This window comes from Cucumis melo, chromosome 12, assembly GCF_025177605.1.
Source record: "Cucumis melo cultivar AY chromosome 12, USDA_Cmelo_AY_1.0, whole genome shotgun sequence".
Classification (NCBI taxonomy): domain Eukaryota; kingdom Viridiplantae; phylum Streptophyta; class Magnoliopsida; order Cucurbitales; family Cucurbitaceae; genus Cucumis; species Cucumis melo.
The window spans coordinates 2,933,134-2,956,482 of NC_066868.1; the positions used below are offsets into that span (position 1 = coordinate 2,933,134).

At 31.9% G+C, this 23,349-nt stretch overlaps 1 protein-coding gene across 1 annotated transcript; it reads right to left on the reverse strand.

Moving 5' to 3' along the window:
• Positions 1 to 17,111: 17,111 nt before the first annotated feature.
• On the reverse strand, positions 17,112 to 17,522 carry LOC103497245 (uncharacterized). The gene has a single exon (XM_008459356.2). It carries the CDS (start codon positions 17,520 to 17,522, stop codon positions 17,112 to 17,114), a length of 411 nt encoding a protein of 136 aa, XP_008457578.2.
• Between the last annotated feature and the right edge of the window lie 5,827 nt (positions 17,523 to 23,349).

Here is a 23,349-nt window from a genome sequence, read left to right on the forward strand (position 1 = left end):
TTTATGGTATGTGTTATTATGTGTCCGTAGCACAAATAGTTAACGACGAAGATGTCTGTAGCTTGAAAGTAAATCTAAAAGTTAAACCCTATAATCTCATTTCCTAATTATTTAGGTTTTGTTTGAAAATAATTTTGTTTTTTGTGGTTTTTTTTAATTCAATAAAGAAATCTGACTTAATTTTAAGAAACAAAACACAAAAAATATAATGGTTCCCATAGTTTTTGGTCTTTAATTTTTAGAATTTAAACCTATAAAGCGCTTTCATTTGTTAGTTTCGATAATTTGTTATGTACATTTTACAAGTGTGTTAGAAATCAAAGTCAAATTTTAAAACAAAAAAGAATATTTTTAAAAACTTACTTTTGTTTTAAAATATTGGTCGAGAATTCGAATGTCTACTTAGAAAATATGGTGATAAATTGTGAGAAACAAATGTAATTTTCAAAAGTTAAAGCATATAGTTGTCGAACAATCTTTTTTAGTTTCTAAAACTCGACTTGGTTTATTAAAAATATCAATAGAAAGTAGATAATACAAACATAGAAATATTTGAATGGAAGCAATGTTTATAGCTTAATTATTAGAAACTAAAAAACTGGAAATCAAATGACAATTAGAAGTTTAAATTTTTGTGAGTGAATCTATTAACAAAATGGCCCCATCTTTTTATTTATGCATATTTATTTTACTTAACAAATCAGTTAAGATATTGGTTAAGATTTTCCTTAAAAGATGACTCAAAGTAGTTAAGATTTTAATGTATTATTGGTTATGCTCGAAGATAGCAAGGTGATGAGAAATCAAGAAAAAATACCTAGTTAAAACAGTTCTTCGGTGTGGTTTTCGAGAAGAAAGCAAAGTAGATTGATTGAAGAAACTTTCAGTAAGTTGAAGTTGAATACATCCTTGATTAATGCAATAATTAAGGGGGAGCTTCGTCTCATTCTCTGATTTTGTTATATCATAATCAAGTTCTATTGAAACAGTTTTAGTGCACTACAAAAACAAATGTGTCTAAGTGCTGTTACTTCAGTCATAACCATGTATTCAACACTGAGTGTATTTGTTATTAATACAATTTTCTATCCTAGGCAACCTGCAACCAGATGTAACTTCATCGAACTGGGTTCCCAAACGTTGTTGTGTTGTTTTTCTCTTTACGAGTTACTATAGTCTCGGAATTTTATATTCAATTGGGGGTAACAACTGTCATATATTACTTAAGCTGTTCATATTTCAGAATCAATTCGATGGTTTAATTTTATGCCGTGAATAAGTATAAGAAGATGGATTATTGAAAATTTGGTTGAACTTATAGAAAAATGACTTCTATATATTTGATTCTCTCCGATTTACGTTCATCCTTATTTTTAAAGAAAAAATATTATACAACTTGAAGTAGAGGAGATATAGAGGAAATGGAAGAGAGAGGCGATGGGGTGTAGATAAATGGTAGGATTAACATTTTTTTTTAAAAATCTAAGGTCACTTATGCAACTTTTTTGTTGATAGTTTGGAGATATTTTTGTAAAGATTGGATTAACGATTTGTGTTCATAAATTAATAAATAAGTGTAATCATCTTCTAAAAATTGAAGGGCGTTTTCTAAACTTTAAAAGTTTAAGTGTTAATTTTTGAAACAACATTTAACAGTTTTTATCCAAAACTAACTATAAAAATAGTGTGGTGTAGATAAATGTGGTAAGAGCGTAATTAACATTTTCTAGTTATTTAGGCAACTTTTTGAAAGTTAGAAATACTTTTGCTAATGGTTTCTATTCATATATTTACAATAAGGTTATTTTTATATGTTCTTTAAAGTTCAAAGGTATTTCTGAAACTTTTTTTATAATTCAAAAGTATTTTTGAAACAAAACAATCACGATTTCCATCCAAAACTAGTGATAAGGGTAATAAGGTGTAGATAAATGGTAACAACGATTGGTTTCTGTCCTCAAACTCGTAGATAGTAAATATAATTCATTAACTGCTATTAATAAAATGTTATTATAGTAATTTCAAGAAATGTTATTGATTATTTTATCCTAAGTTGTCTTATGAATCTTCAACTGTATATGGTAACATACAATGATCAATGTTCAAGATACAACTTAAAGAGTCTATAATATAAGGATAAGATTATGTACCTTTACCTGGTACCACAATGGATCTGAGTCACTTTGTATTTGATATAAACGCAATGATCCAACACGTTTGTATAGGGGTATCATATATGATGAGTTTGCATAAGACTGAACTACGAAATCACTACAAGAGACGGGGGTACTCCTGACGCACAAAAACGTCGGAAAAAGTGAAAAAATGTTGGAAAATGATATGCCGACGTTTTTTACGGCGATGGAAATAACGTCGAGAGAGGCATTCCCGACTCCGTACCAACAGGCGTCGGGAATGCCTCTCCCGATGCCGTGACATGTGTCGGCCAAAGTGGCATTGGGAGTTCCTCTCCCGACGGACCTTATGCCGACGCATGACGCGACGTCAGGAATGCCTCTTCCGATGTTTTTCCCGACGTCTTTTGTGTGTCGGAAAATCCTTCCCTGACGTGTCTTATGCATCGTAGTCTCGACGTTTCATTGTGTCAGAAATTCCTTTTTATATTTTTTTTAAATATGTAATTTCTAATTTTTTTTCCAAAATATTTTGCTCAAACATTCACAAAGACATTTGGATTGCTCAAATATTTTTCCGACGTTTTGGATTAAATTAAAAGAAATTCAATATAAATTAATAAATCAAGAAATACAAGCACAAATTAAAAAAAAAAGATTTAGAATTAATAATACGAATAAGGTTAAAAAAATATTAGTAAGTTTAAGACAAAAAATGTAGTTCTCATAATACAAAAAAACGCAAACATAACAAAAAGTCTCCCAACGAGGCGCATACGCATCATTCTACACCTTCGGTTCTACAATGATATAAAAGTAACTAAGTTTAGTACATATATCCATATGTTCCCTGTATACTATCATTGTAAAAACTTAAGAATAATGGAGACATATATACGTACCGCAGAGCTGGTGGTCCCTGTTGTGGACGTGTGAAGTCTTCTATTAGCTTTTGCATTCGTTCCACTTATGAAGCTAACAAATATCTCCAAACTACAGAAGTTACCATAACTGCAGGATAGCCAACACAACCTAATTATAACAACAAAATACTTCAAGCTATCCTACTACCACCCCTTGAAACCATCCCAAACAGAAGCAAATTCAAAACAAAAAAAAAGCTACCATAACTGCAGGATAGTCATCCCAAACAGAAACAAATTCAAAAAAAAAAAGGTTACCATAGCTGCAAGATAGCCATTTCAAATCAACAACAAAGATATTCAATACAAATAGACTACCATAACTGCAGGATAATCAAAACAAATCTTAACACACATTACATTTTCAATTCAAAACATAAACTCCATTCAAATTTGAATGCAACCATAACCCCCTCCCCTCAATTCAAATTTGAATTCAACCATAATCCCCTACAAAAATTTCATTTAGCTAGTAACCCCCCTTCAAATTTCAATTTAGCTAGTAATCCCCCCTTCAAATTTCAATTTTAGTATAACCTTCTTCAAATTTCAAATTAACCAAACCCCCTTCAAATTTCAATTCAACTATAACACCCCCCCCCCCCCTCCAATTCAATTTTCAATTTAACTATAAACCCTAAACCCTTCAAATTTCAATTCAACCACAAATTACACACATTCTATACAAAAATACATTTAAGAAACAAAAATATATTCCAAAACAAAATCCTAAAAAAAATTCTTAAAAAAAATCCTAAAACTTATATTTAAACTAAACAAACTTTATATTTAAACTTACCTAAGGTGGCAGACGGCGAGGGACGACAACGACGACAGAATGGACGGACGGCGACAAATCTTTGTTTCTCTCTTCTCCCTTTCCCTTTTGTTTTCAGTCCTGTGTAAAACAGAACTAAAATGTTTATAAAGGGGATCTCTCGACGCAGCACGAAAACGTTAGAAGATCCTCTTTATGGCGTCAGGAATAAAGGTATTCTTAACGCTCATTAAAAGGTTTTTTCGATGCGTAATAATGCGTCAGGAAAACCCCTTATTCCCAACGTCATTCCCGACGCACTATGCATGGGGTCGGGAATAAGGTGTATTTTAAATTTAATTTGGCCTTATTCTCGACGTCGTTTGGCCGATGCATGTTTGACGCATCGGAAATACCTTTTTTCCTGACGCCACTCCCAACGCATTGTGCGTGGCATCGGGAGTAGGGTTTTCTCCAACGTGGCTTTCACGACGCGTTGTCCGACATTGGGAATACCCTTATTCCCGATGTTCTTTGTGTTGACGTCCTTTTTGGCATCGGAAAAGCCTCGATTTCTTGTAGTGAATAGTAAGAACTAGATGTAACTTTATTGACTAGTTAGGTTTCTATTTCAATAGAATGACCTAAGGCAACTTAGTCTTAATTTTTAACATATTATGAAATTTTATTCGTGAGAGATTGTCCTTTGATTTGTGCGAGCGAAAGTGACCAGATTGTCGACTCAATAAGCCTACCATTTTTGGGACAAGACCAAGCGAGGAGTTGGGAGCATAATCATACAAGATGGAATTAACTCCTCGATTTTAGGATAAGTAGATAAGTGTTCATTTAAATAGTGTCTCCATACTTGAACAAAGGGCCTACTCTCTCTATAGCATATGATGGGTTTCTGTTTATTGGTTTGATCATAAACAAGTTGTTAATTAGAGGAACACTAGCATTTAAGAACTAAGAAGTAACTTAGGGGTAAAACGAGAATTTGACCCAGTTTGTGTTAAGGACATTCGTGAAGGACTAACTTCTTATTGTTGATCTATATTCATGGAGATAGAAATATATATATATATATAGTGAGAAGAGTTCATATATGTGACTCTTTTAGTGGAGTGTACACATAGTTAACGAATGTTGATTAATCTGATTAATGAGTTTAGCCAATTAATCTCATATCGTTGTAGTTTCTGATTTGTAGATTCATTAGGTTATGTTCCTAGTTTGTACTGAGGGTAATAAGGTTATTATATCTTGGATGAAATTTGATTCATTATTCATATTCACCTAGGGAAATAATATATATAAAGTATATATGATGATACATTATAGTATAAAATTTATATTTTAATTAAATTCTACGATACAAATTTAAATTTGAATTTGTCAAAATTGATTTAGGAGAGAATAGAATATTTGAATCATTAGTTCAAATGTTATAATTTAATATGAATTAAATTCGTATTAAAACTATAGGTTAAAATTAATGTGTATATGATACACATTAAAACGATAGGTTGCAAAAAAAATATATATAAATTTGATTTAAATATAAATTAAATTAAATATCTTATATTTAGTTTTGAAATTAATTAATTGTTTTATTTAATTCAATTTGCTTAGATTAATTGAATTAAGATTGTAGGTTATGTGAGAAATATTCATTTAAATATGATTTAAATAAAATATTAATTAAAGATAATTTTATTAATTAATTAAGAGAAATTTTCATAAATATAACAAAGCGGTAAAATATTTACGGCATGTATAACGAAGCCCATAAAGTTAGTCATTTTTTAAATATTCCAAATTTGTCATTCCGTCTTTCTTCTCTTCTTCGTCTATTCCATCATTTTTTTTCCTTTCTTCCATCTTCGTCTGTTTCATCGTTTTTTTCCTTCTTTTTTTATAGTATTATTTGGTTCATCGTGTATCAAATATAAAAGATCTATTTTTTCAAACTTTTTTATTTGGTTGTTCCAGATCATGTACTAAATATAAAAGACTAGAAAAAAACAACGATTTGGATAGTTAAATCTAAACGATCGTGTAAAAAAATAGTCAAATCTAAACGATCCTGTACAAAGAATCCTAAAAAAATCGTTAAGATTGCGGTAATCAAATCTAAACGATCGTGTAAAAAAATAGTCAAATCTAAACGATCCTGTACAAATAATCCTAAAAAAATCTTTAAGATTGTGGTAGCGGCCAAATCTACACGATGGTGTGCTAAAAGAATTTTTAAAAAAATCGTTTAGCCAATTTAAACGATCGTGTACCAAATCTTGAAAAATAAAATCGTTGCCAAATGTACATTTAAAAAATAAATCGTTTAAATTTGGCTATCCAAATCTAAAGGACCACATCTAAACGATCGTGTAACAAAAAATAGCCAAATTTAAATGATCGTGTACCAAATATATTATGCGCATTGTTGACGACGTGGTTGACGAAAGTTTTTTGGTATTTTCCACTGTGGGCCTATGGGCTTTTAGTGTGGTCTTTTAAAAAATATAACAGAGCGGCAAAATATTTATACTATATAGAACAATTTCCAAAATTGGAAAAAGCCTACAGGCCCACCATGAAAAATACAAAAAATGTCCCGTTAACCACGTTGTGAACAACGTGCATAATATATTTGGTATAGAATCATTTAGATTTGGCTATTGTTTGGCACATGATCGTTTAGATTTGATTGTTTAGATTTGAATAGCTAAATCTAAATGATTTTTTTAAAAAATTCTCTGCACACGATCGTTTAATTTGGTACATGATCGTTACCCAAATCTAAACGATTTTATTTTTCAAGATTCTTTGGATTGTTTAGATTTGACTATTAGATTTGGCTAAATGATTTTTTTCAAGATTCTTTTGATATACGATCGTTTAGATTTAGCTATACGATCATTTATTTTTTTGTACACAATCATTTAGATTTGGCTACCAAAATCTAAGCGATTCTTTAAAGATTTTTTGGTATACGATCGTTTAGATTTGGCTACTAAAATATAAACGATATTTTTTTCAAGATATTTTATATTTAGTATACGATCTTGAACAACCAAATAACAGTTTGAAAACGAAAAAAAAAAAAGAAAAGAAAGACGACGAAAAGAAAAAAAATGACAGAGGAAGAGGAGAGGAAATATGATAAAAGGAGAAGGGTAAACCTAAATAATTTAAAAAAAATATAAACTTCATATACTTTTTCATTTTCTTTTAACAGTATATATATATTAATCTTAAATTAAATTAAATGTAAATATAATTACACCCATGAGGGGGAGTTATTTAGTGGAATGCGGATTGATCCCATGTTTCCTACTCTCTCTTCATATGTTTCTTCAACTTGCAAAAGAGTGACCACTCTGTAACCTACTTTTTTAAACGGTGAAGAAAGAAAAACTTCAAATTTCTCTCCAATTAAGCCTTAATTACTAAGAAGATGGGAAGACTGCCTAACTGGTGGTGTTCCAACCATTTTGGTGTTTTGTAAAACCAGAGTGTTTTGATTACCTTTTAAAGTGTTTAAATTTGAAAAAAAGAAAAAATCACTTTAAAATTTAGAGGTATTTGGTAACTTTTCAAAATGTATTTTTAAAAAATGAGATTGAAAAATAATATATTTTAAGAAAAACAACAATCAAAACTAAAACTAAAGACAAAGATAAGAGTATTAATTTTTTAAAATTTTAAAACTTGAAAGTGAAGAAGTGAAGAATATATTTGTATAAAGTAGACAAAAAGTTATATGCGGTGGAAAGGAGCGTGGGAGATTTTAGTATAATTATTGGGCTTAATAATTAAGCTTAGAGGCCGGTGACCATCTTCTGAAGTTTATGCTACACAAATTAAGTTAATTAAAGTTGACCTAAAAGGTGATGATAGATAGCCATTTTAGTCGTTTATCTTTTCAAACATAAAGTAATTCACTTTAATTTTTAAGTTTTCTTTACAACATATATATTTATTTTTAAATTGATTGTAAAAGGGATCTTTTAAAAAACTATAACAAAGTAGCAAATTATTTACATTGTATAGAACAATTTTGAAAACGAAAAAAGCTCAAAGGCCTACCATGTAAAATACCAAAAATACCCCGTCAACAACCTGCGCGTAATATATTTGCAACGCTTAGATTTGATTATTGTTTGGTACACGATCGTTTAGATATGACTACAATTTATTTTTTCAATTCTACAATTTAATTTGGTTACGTTTAAATTTGGTTTGGGGACTCAAATCTAAACAATTATTTTTTTCAAAATTTGGTATACGGTTTTTTTAGTTCTTTTGATACACTAGATTTCTCTATGCGATGATTTATTTTTTTTACACGATCGTTTACTTTTTTTACACGATCGCTTAGCTAGTCCAATCTAAATTATTTTTTTTTCAAGATTCTTTATACACGATATTTTAGATTTTGCTATTTGTTATACACGATCATTTAGATTTGGTTATCCAAATTTAAACGACATAAAAAAATAAGAGAAAAAGAAGAAAGACGATGGAAAAAGTTCACAGCACAAAGAAAAAAGAAGAGGAAAAGAAGAAAGACAATAGAAAGATTAAACAGCATAAAAAAAGAACAAAAAAAAAAGAAAGACGACGAAAAGAAATTGCAGCTAGGAGAAAGATGATGAAAGAAATCGCGATAAAAGAAATCGCGATAAAAGAAATCGTAACGAGGAAGAGAAGAAAGATAGAAGAGCAAACTTGAAATACTTAAAAATATTACTAACTTCACGAAGTTTGTTACACGGACAGTAAATAGTTTGGTGTTTGTTATATTTATGAGAATTAACCTATAATATATTCTAAAAAAACTTTTTAAAGGGTGGAAAATTTTTAGTCTTAATTACTTCGTGATGTTGGAAAGTTTTAGTAATTCCTAGTGGACTCTTTTGTATTGTTGAATTGAATTAGGTTTAATACTTTTTGGCATGACTATTCTTATTGTTTTTTATTGCTTGTTCAACAATTGATGGAGATAATATATTTTGGTCTATTATATCTTCGTGTATGCAAGAAGATCTAAAATTGATCAAGATGCATGCTGGATTATATCGTTGTAAATTGGGAAACAATTGAAACTGTTGTTGATGAGGGGTTTTAATATGTTTGCTTGATTGTCTAGTTTCAAGATATTAGTAATTAACTATTAGGGTCTTTTAAAAAATATAAAAAACGGCAAAATATTTACACTCTATAGAACAATTTCGAAAATGAAAAAAGTCCAGAGATCCACCGTGTAAAATACTAAAAATGCTCTGTCAACAATGCGTGGCTAATATATTTGCGATCGTTTAAATTTGGTTATTGATCGTTTAAATATGACCATAATTTATATGCGATCGTTTAGATATTGCTATAATTTATACGCGATGCTACAATGCGATCGTTTAGATATGACTACAATTTATACGTGATCGTTTAGATATGGGTACAATTTATCAATTCCACCGTTTAATTTTATTACATGGTTTAGATTTGGGGACCCAAATCTAAATGATTTTTTAAAAAATAAAATTGGTACATAATTTTTTTTAATTCTTTTGGTATATTGATAATTTATATTTCTTTACATGATTGTTCACTTTTTTACACCATCGTTTGAAGATTTTTTATACTCGATCTTTTATTTTTTTACACGATCGTTTACATTTGGCTACTCCAATCTAAATGATTTTTTTTTTCAAAATTCTTTATTAGATTTTGCTATTTTGTTGTACACAAACATATACACAGTGGTTTAAATTTGGTTACCCAGATGTAAACACGTAAAAAAAAGAAAATAAGAAGAGGAAACGTAAAAAGCCGATAGAAAGAAGTTGAAGTGAAAAAAAACGAAAAGAAAGAGAAAAAAAACGAAGTAAAAATTAAACGGCATAAATAAAGAATTGAAAAATAAGAAAGATGATGGAAAGAAATCGTAAAAAAGAAAAAGAGAAAAGATCAAGAAAGACGAAATCGCAGGGGAAGACGGGAAAGACGAAATAACTTGAGGAACGAATCGTGATGAAGAAAAGAAAGATGAAAGGGCAAATCTGAAATATTTAAAAAAAATAACTAAATTTATAGAATTTGTTATACGGGCAGTAAATAATTTACAGTTTTGTTTCCCTAGCTATTATATATATACACATGTGTGAAAGAAAAGATTGATTTGGAAAAAGATGAGATCCGAATAAAAGATTTCTAAATTTAGAAGTTGCAATGATGATTGGTTCATGAATTAAAAAAAAAATGAGTTTGGCATATTTATTGATGAAATTCTATACCCTGGGACGTCTTTCTGTTGAAAATCTTCTTATTGATGATTTTACTTGCTTTCTTAATTGGAATAATTTACGTAGTTTGAATTAAAGTCGGTCCACTAAATAAAACTAAAACATTCAAAAAATTATCAAATCAATTGTTTGAGCACATACTTCGTTGGGATCGTATCTTTTTTGAGTGTTTTATTGGTTGTTGTAGTGTGTTGGTAGAATATAATTATGATCATATATACTACTAGAACAGAATGAAAATTTCACAACACCAAATTTCCTTTCCAGGTCCAATAACACCACCACCACCACCACCTGCTCTACCTTTCAATTCTAACTTTTATCCATCAAGTTATCTTTAATATGATTCTCTAATAATCCAACTCCAAAAGAGGAGGATCCTTCCTTAGAAAACCATTTAAAAGAGTGTATTTAGAGTCTGTAATTAAGGTGAGGAGAAGTTCTTTGAGATGAGTTACGTTATTAGAGAGGGGCCGTTGGATAAGATAGAAGTAGCTCAAGTGGTTGAAAATGATCAGGCACATCTGTATAAATGATATCAACTTTAACGTGGTAGTTGATGCACTTTAGAGCCTTAAATGAGCAAGAGTACAATGATATTTCTTATGCCACTCATGTATAGGGAGGCCTACTAATACTCTAATGATGTGAGGATGAGTATATTGGGAGAATTTATGAGATTGAGGAAGATCGATAAAGTGGAGTGCCTAGCTAGTGTCGATGACGATATAAAAAAAAAAACTTTATGCCCTGCAATTTGGTAGAAAATATAAAAACAAAAGATTTAAAAAAAAAAAAAAAAGGACAGTTATGTTTTATGTTTTCATATATGAATTTGGTAGCTTATTCAAAAATTGTATTCTAATTTTAAAAAATGTTTAAATATTTTTGTTGCTATATATTTATAAATCATAAAACTAATCTCACATGTCCATTTATTTATAAAAATTTAAGATTTTGGTTAAACTGCAAATTTAGTCCATATGGTTTCACGAAAGGGTTTAGGGTTTAGCCTCCTATAGTTTGATAAAACCTCATATATAGTTTTTAGGATTTGAAAAACATTAGTAAAGTCTCTAAGCAAGACTATTTTCTATAATTTGATCAAACAAAGGGGATTAAATTCTAATTATACGTTATAGGGACTAATTAAATTTTTATTACAATTTATGTCCTAAAACTTGTAGCTTGTAATTTAAAATCTTATTCTATCCAATAAAATTGTTATGGAGGACTAATTAGTGAAAATAAATTCTATAATCTTGAATCTAATAAACTAAAGGTATACCTTTATTTTTTATGGCTCAACTGTAGGAACTCCAAAACTAATTAAATGTGCTTAGCTTGGAGAATTCTTATATGTTGAGTGACCGGCTAGAAATTTTCTTAAGCATGTAAGTGAAGATAAAGTACATGGAAAGAATCTAGGGTTGGTTTGTGGGAATAGTAGTCTTCTCTTAGAATCGTTCAAGACAAATAAAGAACAAGTGGATATCGTTCTTAGATTGGCAATCGGATGGGAAGCCTTCCCCTTTCCTCAATCAACTCTCCATTTGCGACTTCATCAAGATTTGCTCTTATTCTTTTTGTATCGAAAGGTTTTTCATACAAAGTTTGAAAAAGGAGTATTGTGGAAATGAAGGAATTTTAAGCATAAGAGAAGCCTAGGTTTTGAAATCAAGGAAGGAATCTATTGAATAAAGTATTCTGTTGTAACTTATGATAGTTTATTTCTACCAAGCACATAATCCTTTAGATGTATGTGATATAACCGAACTAAACTGTCCATCTTTTGCACCTCCCTATCTCTACTTATAATTGTTTGATTCTAAATTATTTTATTTCTTAGTAATCATGTTACAATATATATCACGCAACACATTTATTGTAACGACCCAACTCCTTATACTGAATCGAAGTCATTACCAAATATAGAACAAGTGGTTTAAGTCATAAAAAAAATTTCAAAACGCATACGGTTTAAGAAATTTTATTTATAAAATTTAAACAAGGTAGTCATGCAAAAATGTAAAAGCGTTCTGAAATCCTACTCGGGCCCTATCTACATAAAAGATGGTAAGTGATGAAAAGTACTCAAATTCAAATGCGAAAATCTGAAATAAGAATAAGCGGAAGCGGTAGTCCCTATGGCCCTCCACGGTCTCACTTCGGGTCGCTCGCCAGCTTGCCCTTGCCCTTGCCCCGTCCTCTACCTGAAAACATAAAACGAAGAGAGTGAGTATAAAAATACTCAGTAAGGGACCCACTACTAGTCCCACTAGGTGCCTGTTAACTTCCTGTTAGAGTCCTGATAACTGGTACCCAATCTCTGGCACGTTCCCGAACACGTGCAATCATGCGCTTCCGTAGGAACGTAACTCTGGTCTTCGGTGCCCCGGGGGACACCTAGGACAGTCGGGATGCGAGGACCCCGTCGAGTCACTCGAGTCATATCTATATCCATGCTAGACTGGCGTCCCGTCGGACCACACAGTCCTCAATAGGTGGTGATCCCGAAGGACACCCATGCAGGTACGACTCTAACAGATCAAGCTAACAGGTACCCTAATTGCAGTATACATACACATGGCATCAGCATATAACATATCATATAAATCATCTCTGCCCTCTCCGTCTCGACATTCGTCGTATAGCTATAACAGCTCTCGCCACACATAACAGGCTATAGTATAACCATACCGTCATTTACATCATACTAACATTGATTTCAGGCATCGTACCGTCCAATCCTCAACATGCAAAATTGGAGTATACATCATCTCATATTTCTAAGCATGGAGCTAGTAGTAGAATCTCTTACCTGGAGATTTACTTGACGAGTCCTAACCGCGAGGCAGTACGCTTTCCAAGCGACGAGGTCATAACTGTTTAATATGCCAAAATTCGTAATTAGGTCGCCCACGATTAACGGTTCAAGACTCATTCGAAATGACTTACCCTAGAAGGAGATTGCAGTGCTCAAGCCCCTACTGAAGAAATCCCCCGCTGCAGCAGTTACTTGGTCCAAGACGTCCCTTAAGGAAAAATGATCTAATTTAATTCCAAATTAAATTAACTAGTGCCCAAAATATTGAATCTTACTGGATAATGCCAAAATAATTGATTTAATTACCAAAAATTAGGTGGAAGGAGCCAAATTAGTCCTGGCGGCTCGGCTGGAAGAGGACAGGGACCGGCTCGGCTTGGCGCAGGCGCGGCTCGGCTCGGCACAGGGATTACGCGTGCGGCTCGGCTTGCAACAGGAGGGAGACGCGGCTCGGCTACGCAGAAGCGCGCGGCGCGGCTTCACACGCGGACGCGGCTCGCGCACGGGTGCACGCGGGCGCGGGTCGGGTTCCGGAAGGTGGCACGCGTCGGTTCGGGTCGCGGGGCGGGTCTTCGGTCGGATCTTTGCGCGCGAGGCGTCGGCTTCCGGATTTCGGGTGGCGCGGCGGCTGCTGGTGGTCCGGCTACCGCGGCTTCGCTCGGCGACGGCTACAGACTTGCGTTTCGGCTGCGCTTGCATCGGATCGAAGCGGCGCGACTCGGCTGGCTGACGGGTTGGCTGCGGACGCGCGAAGGTGGCTTCGACTCGGCTTCGGCGTGCGAGAGACGGCTGCTCCGACGGACGCTCGGCTGCTGGATCGGCTTGGGCGATTCTTCCGACGCGGCTGGAAGCTCGGCGACGGCTCGGTTTCGGCTGTAGGCTCGGCTGCGCTGCTGAACAGAGAGGGGAGATGCTTGGCGGCTCGGGTTCGCGGCGGCGGCGGCGGCGTGCGGCGGCTAGGGTTTCAAAAAAAAATTCCTTTTTCTTTTTTTTCTTTTCCCCTCTTTCTTTCTTTGATTGATTTTTTTTTTCTTTCTCTTCCTCTTTACGCACGAGTCCCAAGGCTCTTTTATAAAAAAAAATGACTCTTTTCTTTCCCAAAACAACCCCTCCTCTCTCTCTCTCCAAATCTCACCAAAACAACCAACTTTAGTTTAATATGGGCTTCCCTAATTATTTCCAACAAAATAAAATTAAAATAATAAGATAAATAAATAAATGGAAAAATGATACTTATTATCCTAAACAAATGAGGATTCCCAACTTTAATTACTCAAGAAAATCCAAATGGTAAGGTTCTTCCAATAAATCTAAAATTTCCATAACCCCGCTTAACATTAATGACAATGGACAAAACCCAAAAGAGATATCGAATTGTTGGGCGTTACATTTATACACTATACGATACATCTACATTATTTTTTGTTTTCAAAAATTACTCAACTTTTAAATTTGAAGCAATTTAATCAATACAAACTATTGATTGAAAGGCTACATACTTCATATAGAGACAAGGTAATATCATTAAGTATCATTAAAAATTATTCTATATACTAATTAATGGACAATTTTACTAATTAAAACGAATGTAACTAAACTGATATATAATATATGTATTTTCGATCTAGAGGTTTGTAGTTTGAATATTCATTTTTTATTTTAAAAAAAGATTGTCCAACCAAACTAATATTTATATATTTTTTGGAAAAAAAAAAGTCGCACACATATTTCTATTAAAAACATAATATTAGTGATTGAGAGAAATTCAATACATAATATTTCAATCATTTTGAAATACATTAGAGAGAGAATTAGAGTAGGGAATTAGAAGATAACATAAACATTATAGTATATTTATATATATATAAGCCATTATTCGAATGAATAATGACCACAAAATTGTTTATTAGCATATCATCATTGACTTAGATAATTAGATCATTTACATTTTATAAAAAAAACATCAAATAATATAAAATCTTATCACATCAATTTTTAAATCAAATGAGTCAAATACAATTAATTAATTAACACTAAAAATAAAATTTTTGGAAAAAAAATGGCATTAATAATGCATGCAAAATCGCCATGTGTATAACTAGGTGGATAAAAAATAAACATTTTCATTTCAAGTTCACCATAGCAAAAAAAAAATGTTCACCTCATAAAACTTGTCATTTCAATTTTAAATAATGTATAATTACTTTCATTTGGTGGATATGAAGAAAAACATTAAATCTTTTTTTTTTTTAATTTTGTTTGGAGACTTTTAATAGTTTTATATTCTATACTTTTATTTATATATATGTGTGTGTGTGGATAGAATGTAACTCCTACAAAAGTTGAAGAAATATGAGTGTCTTGGTGGGAGAGGTTACACATCAAATTAATCAAATTGGTGTATTCTCTCCTTTTCTTTTTCTCTCTTTTCTTTTTTATTCCTTTTAACTACAATCAAGTATTAAAATTTGATATAGACACATATTTATTAAATTTACAAAATTTATTTAGTTTAATATAATTAAGTTGTTTTTACTCTAAACTAAGTTATAAATATAGTCGTTAGTATTCTCTATTCTTATTAAACTAGATAGGTAACATATCCATAGATATTTAATATCGAATCCAACCCTTGAATTTATAAATTTATCTACGAATATATCGATATTTTCATGAATATTTTAATCTTTGGCTACATTCCATAAAATTGAATTGAATGGGTGGAGGTAGTTTGTATGTCAAATGGGTACATCCACTAAATGCCATTTGCATTTAGATACAAATCTTGATATAAAAAGAAAAAAAAGGGAAATATGATGATCTATTTTTTCCAATCTAACTATCAAACTTGGCCGTGTAATAATAATTATTCCTTTTATAAAAAAGCTCAATGTTTTGCCTAAAGGAAATAAAAATTAAAATCCGTTAGGTCTCATTAACCTAACTTATAACCAGGAAAAGTATACTGAGGATTCAAAAAATTTATCTTAGTTGATAGAATCTTAAATTATTAATGAATTAGTTTAAGCTGCAAGTAAAACTAAATTTAATATAATATCATCTAACAATAGAGAATACATACTTAAAATAGTAAATTTAAACATCGACTCGTCAAAGAAAAGAATACATATTAAAAGGACGAAGATGGGTGCAATGGAGAAGGAGGAGAGTGATGCTCTCATGGTAGCGGGTGATAAAAAGATGCAATGTTTTTTCATTAGAGTTTGTCATTGGCATTTCGAGGATTTCAAATCTTCAACCTCGTAGAGAAGCTATTTCAAATCTTGTTGATATCATGATTAATCAAAGGGTTAAGCTCAAATTATTGACAAGTGGTTGAATTTGACATCTTTTCATTCTTGGTGCATGTTTATGGGTGATTCTAATCTTAAATTTATTTATTTATTTTGTCATTTTTTAAATTCATAAAAATGTAACTTTTAATCCCTCAAATTAATCTTATATTAAAATCTTATACTCTCGAATACAGCTATCACAACATCAAAATAAGTAAGTTAGTTTGATGGATTACAAACATATTTTATAGCAAAAAAGAAAAAAAAAAGAAATTAACTACTTTACAATCAATCTCAAAGGTAGTCGTGATAAGGGTGGAGAATGCTGCAGTACTCGATCAATCATACAAGAACTCAACTAGTTAAATATAGATACACTTTCCAAATCTTCACTTATTTGGACTTTAGAAACCACAAGACAAATATATATATATATATATATATATATTTATATATATATATATATATATACATACAAACACATATATTAACAAGGCAGATAATTAACAATGTTTATTTATAATTATATATCGATTTTTACACAATAGGAAGGAAATGAAATTTGGGAGGTGGAGATGTAAGCTCACAATATTTAGATTTGTGTATGTATGTGGTTATTGAGGAGGTTGAATGTAAATCAATTGACACTCCATGGAATGACTCGTCGAATGTATATGTAGGTGCCAAAGTGAAAATGACCCATTGTCATCCCAACTAAGATGGTGATGGTGCCCCTCGAGGCTCGAGGGAGAGGATTTCTATGTTTCCTTACCTTTATTTCATAGTTGGCTATTTCATTAAAAACGAAAAGAAAAGGAAAAGAAGAGAAAAAAGAAACCTTTGATTTCACAAAATTCACAAACACTTACGCTCGTGAGCGACCGTCAACTTTCGCCACGCAACAAAGCAACCGTCGGAACATTAAGAGCAAGGCGCCGGAAGAAGCCTGAGTGGCGGCGGCTTTCACCATGGCGAAACATCGGCTCCTCCTACGGCTGCCGCGAATCCTCGCTGGCCTATGGCGCCGCCGCCTGATCTTCCCAAAGCAATTCTGAGTTGTAGTCTCAGGGACAACGGTGTCCTCTCTAGAGAAGGTGTAACTCCGCAAGTACATTTGCCGGCGAGAGATTCCCTCCGCCGCTCTCGGCCTTGGACGGCGGCGCTCTGTAGACCACTTCTCCTCCTCCGACCACCGCTGCAGGTTGACGTACGTGGGCTGCGCAGCAGAAACGATGCAGGCGTTGTCGACGCATTCGGATATGCAGACGGAGGCCATCGTACGTATCGCCGGCGAAAAAATTCCGGCGAGAACGATGGAATTCTAGAGATCTTAGAGAATGGGGAAATGGGTTTTTGTTGTGTAATTGAGATTACAACTAAGAAAGATGATTAATGCCAAAAAATAAATTGCAAGAGAGAGAGATTAGTTTAATTGTTAAGAAATAACAACTAAGAATGATGGACTAATTATTGAATTATTATTATTTTGTTGAATTACAAATTTGTCCTTATATTGTATGCTTGATTCTTTATTATTTAGAAGTTATTGTGATTCTCAATTTAATTAGGTAATTTAATCTCTTATATTTCCAATTAAAACTCATTTTCTAACCAAAAAAAAAAAAAAGAAAGAAAAAGGAAATTGGTGTACAATATCTATGGAAAAATTTGTAGTACTAACATTAACATTGGTTTTATGTATTATATGTCACATCACCCTATTATTATAAATAGAATAGGACACTTAACAATAAAATAGACTAATGTTAGTTAAATTTATATGAAGGACGCAATAATTAAGAATATAGTACTCTTGTAGTTATGAAAATGTTACATTAACATTTTCTAATACATGAAATTTACTTCGGTTCATTTGATGCATCACCTTTAAGTTGGTCTACTCATTCATTTATATGTGGACCATGTGATCCACTAATAAAAATTAATGAGACTTTGTTTTAGATGATAAATGTTATATATATAGACAATGAAAGTAGTTTTTCAAATTTTTATTTTGCAAAATATACTTATGTATAGATTATGAAAAAGTTAAACCTGTTCAATGTATGGCTAAACTCTGAATAACTTGGCTAGTATAAAACTTGTACAATCAACTTCAAGATTAGAGATTTCATTCTCTAATTCCAAAAATCATTGTAAAGAAAATACAATTTGATTCTATCATCATTCACTACAAGAAATTTTGGATCTCCCGACGTTGCTTACACCGTCAGGAGATATGGCGTCAGGAGTTTGGGCCTCTCTCGACGCGCAAATTGAGGTGTCGGGAGGGACAAGAATTCCCAATGCTTTACTTAAAGCATCGGGAGTTCTCGGATATATCCCGATGCTTTAGGTAAAGCATCGGGTATTCTTGGATATATCCCGACGCTTTAACTATAACGTCGGGAGTTAGCTTTTACAAAACTCTCTCTTCTTCCCATTTCCCTCTTCACAGATCTGCGAAGAAGGGGAAAGGGATGGGTAGAAATGGAGTGTACTAGAGTTGTCCATCGCTCTATTCGTCGCGGCCACTACCTCCATCTTCGTTTCTGTCACGACCTCTTAGCGGGAGGTAATTCAAAGTTTAAAATCCTAAATACAACCCCCTTTGAATTTGTTCTTAATTTCATTTTCTATCAATGGGTTTTTTTTTTCATTCAGACTCTTCCAATATTTCTTGATTTCTGTTTTTGTTATATTAAAGAGTTTGGAATGGGGTTGTAATTGCTCTTCATGTTTTTTGCAACAATGGTGAGTTTAGAAAGGTAAAGTATGATTTTTTTTTCTTTTTTTTTTTGTTTACTTACTGCTAATGTGTCAGCAAAAAAGGAGATGGAAGTTGCAAAAACTGATGGAATGGATGATGCATTGAAGACGATGATGAAATGGATGTTGAAGAAGGAAGTTGAAGAAGATGATGAAATGGATGGTTACCCAAGCAATGAAGACGATAGATGATGGAGATAGAGATGGAATGTACTTTTTTAAAAAAATAGAGGATTTCTCAGCACACAAAATGAAGCGTCGGGAGACCCTAGACATATTCCAACGATGTATATAACGTCGAGATATGTGTAGGTACAAAGTCGGGATATGTCTAGGATCTTCCGACACTTCGTTTTTGTGTGTCGGAGAATTTTCTTCCAATTCATTTTGCGTGACTTTCGTCCTGACACACGTTTTGGCGTCGGGAGATCCTTTCCCAACAATTTCGCGTATATCTCCCGATGCTTTTGCACTTCGGGAGATCTCCCTTTTCTTGTAGTGATTATTTGGGTGTGCAAATCATGTTATGTATCAAACTAGTGCATCACTTACTAATTTTACATGTTGAATGATATATAGTAAATTTACCTTTAATCGTTGACTTAAGTTTTTTAGTGAATTGGTGATTTAAGATGATATCAAAGTAGATTAATTGAGGGAGACCATGTACAATGTTTAAACTTTTACATTGTTTCCTCTCCCCGATTAATATGCATTTTCATTTGTGGTGTTTTCTTCATATTTAAAACCTAAAAATGAAGGGGACTGTTGAATGATATATATTAATTAAATTTACCTTCACTCATGAGATTAACTAAATGTGTGGCTAATATAAATGTCTACTAAATTAAATTGGCATGATTCACAATTAAAAGTAAATAAATAAATTTTTGCACTAGTCTCAATACCAAATTCATAAACATGTGCATATACACACCTGGTTTCTTATTTGTTATTGGTTATGTAAAATACCTACTTTAATTCTACATTGTTACGTTAAAACGCCAAGAAGGAGTGATGTGTCGAGAAGAGAAGAAGTAACGCATAAACAACCCGCGTGCTAACTTGCTTGGTGGAGTTAGTGTTACGCCTAAACAGTATGTCTTCTGGACGCCTTCACTAATCAGCTTGCCTACTGGTCAAATCATAGAATGATCACCTCACCTACTAATCAAGTCTCCTGGTCAAAATGCCTAACTACAATAGAAGAACAAGTTAGAGAAAGAAGGTTGAGTCGCAGATCTCGCTTTCTTTAAGATGTTTCGTGACTTTGCTCCTTTTGAACAAACAGTTTTATATAGTCTCGTCGTCCCCAGGATAAAGCAACTGTGTTCTTCAATTAGAATTGCACATAAACTTATTGAAATACCAACACTCAAATAGACACTTTGATTGCTTGGAAAGCTCACAGAAAGAAAGTTTGAAAGAATGCTTTTCTCGTTTTTTCCATCTTCGATCCGAAATGAAGAAGTAGAAGTGTTTATATAGTGGCGGAAAAGAAAATAAACGTTAGTAATTAAATGGGAAAATTTACTTTTGAAACTGTTGGTAATTAAAAGGAAGAAACATTAGAAATTAAATATAAAATGAAATTAAATCGTTTGATTCTTTTATTAAATATACATATAATGTCATTATTACATCATATCGCCTAACCATCTCGCCAAGGATGGTGGCATGTGCGTGAAGATTACAGTAAATCTTGTAGCCATCTTGTCTAGAACGGCATATTGCGTATGGGAGATTGAATCGAATCGCCTAGCCATCTTGCCTAAGATGACAACACACAACTTATTTGCTTATCTTCTCTTCTTTCCAAAATCACAGCTGGATGAATATTTCGTAATAATAATCTTTTCAAAAAATTTCATCAATATACATACGTGTAACAATTGGACTCCAAATTGATGCATATCAATTATGCTCTTAAATCGTGAAAAGTTTCATTAATTTTTATATCCTTGACTAATCTTGAAATTTTGTTCCAAAAAGAGCGAGTTTTCTCGTTAAAATAAGATATAAATTTGATGGTGCACCTAATAGGTAAAAATTGAAAGAAACACATAGCACATTAATTCATCATTCATATAAACTGGCATGACTAGTAATATTATAATATTGAAGTTTAATCATTTTTATCAAGATAAAATTTCCTCAATTTAGGTCCCTTACATTAATGAGAAAGAATAATGATTTCAATATAATCTTGGTAAATCTTTTTTTTTTTTAATTAAAGTTCAAGGGTAAGCATACATCACTTTGAAAGTAAGTGTATAGTCTCTGAACCCTAATGTGACACTTTCTTTCCTTCTTATGTGGGCTCATTTGATGTTAACAAAAACAGGTTGTCTCCTATTGATCATTAAAATATTTTGAGATCCTCGTACTCGAAGATGATCTCAACAATGAATTGATCATCGTATGGGATTAATTATGGAATGCAATCATCAAAATTGGAAATTAAAAATTAATTTTATGACATTATATTAAACACCGTCAAGAAATACGAAATTAACATTTTTTTCCTACCAAAATTACGCATTTTTTTATTTTAAACAACACATTTTACTTCATTTATACCTTCTTTTCTTTTATTATTTCAACTGTATCCCAAATTTATAGTAGTGTTAAAGGCATAGAAATAATCAACAACATGAAAGTTGCACAATTTGGCATATTTTACAAGACTAGTAATTGGAAATGCCACACATTGCTAGGCCTAGCTAACAACCAAAGCTATACGTACCATGCACCATCATATTGGATCAATGGGTTAGCATGCACCACCAATGGTAGATACACATCCAAGAAAATACATATATTCCGTAAGAAAATTTTGTAAATATTTCTAGTTTTGTCATTTACGATGATTTTTTAAATTAGAAATAGAAGAATTAAATTTACTATAAATCAACATTGAATGATTAAATTAATACTTTTATAAAAGTTTAAGGATAAAAAATATTTGTTCAATAAAAAAAAAGTCATCAAATACTTTACATTTGAAGTATCATAGAATTGTGGCCATTATATATTACTAAGGTTATCATATATAGTAGAATTTGTTTATAAAATTAAAGTCCAAACCTTAACCAAATGATAATATACTATATTATATAATAAAAGAAAGAAATATAAAGGAAAGGAAGGAAAGTGAGAATATGTGACAAAACCAATTATATAATATATAATATAATAAAAATGAGAGCCTTATAAATAGTTCTTGAATTGCATTATATGAAAAATAGTATAAAGTTTTTGTACAAAGAGCCAACCAAAATGGACAATAAAAATACACCAAAACAAATTTGGATTGGCTTCGATGTCATCTACACAACCCTAAATTAAGTCTTCACCAATGGACTGATTTGTAACAAACTCATAGACTACAAATTTTGTTTTGTTGTCTATTTTGTCTCTACTTATGTTTTAAAGTTGTAATGTTACACTAAATACCACAACAATTTCTTCTCAATTACTCGTGTTTATATCGAATGATTTTTTTTTTTAAAAAAAAACATATCCATCGATGACTTATTTAAAAGATACCAACAGTGTCTCAAACTAATTAAACATAAAAGACATTGGTTTTGGATTAGTTTAATTGAATTCTTCAATGGGAGGGATGAAAAGGTAACAATAAAATTAAAGTCAAAAGCTGCATGCCACACATTTAGTGGTCACATAAGATGATGCCTTTTAATAAGAAAAGGTGAATGCTGATGAAGACATAGATGATAGTGCTTGTTCCACCCACCCTTCTATGTTTCTATTCCCCATTAACTCAACAATAATACCTTTATTCTCTCCTCACTATCTTACAAATGTGTTATTGTTTACTTTATACAGACCCCATATGGCTAACAAACACAATGGTCACCATTTCACTGCAAAATTATTGGATTCTAAATATCTATTTTATATAACGTGTCAACATGAATATAGCTCCATTTTACTATAATGTTATATAATCGAGTGTTTAAAGAAATGCATTGGTAGACTAGCTAATTTTGGTTGTTTTCTAATATTGAATATGAATGACAATGCCATAATTTTCTAGATATGTTGTCTTTTTAAATTTGTTTCTTTTACTAAAAGTGAAATATAATGTGTCTGTCTACCATGGGAATGAAAGCATATAGTAAAGAAATTTAAGAACTCCACATTTACAATTCTGGAAATTTGCAAAGTGCAGCTGTGTCTTGTCTTTATGCTTGTTTCTAAGAAAAGTGGTTGTGCTTCCAATATAAACATAGGTCGAGGCCAGCTGGTAGAGACACCCACAGTTTCTAGAGCAAAGAGATATTAGCTAGATAACATGAGATTCTATCTCA

What these genes read in the sequence shown, in the direction of transcription:
- LOC103497245 (XM_008459356.2), bottom strand. Translation starts at nt 17,522, where the DNA reads ATGGCCTCCGTCTGCATATCCGAATGCGTCGACAACGCCTGCATCGTT.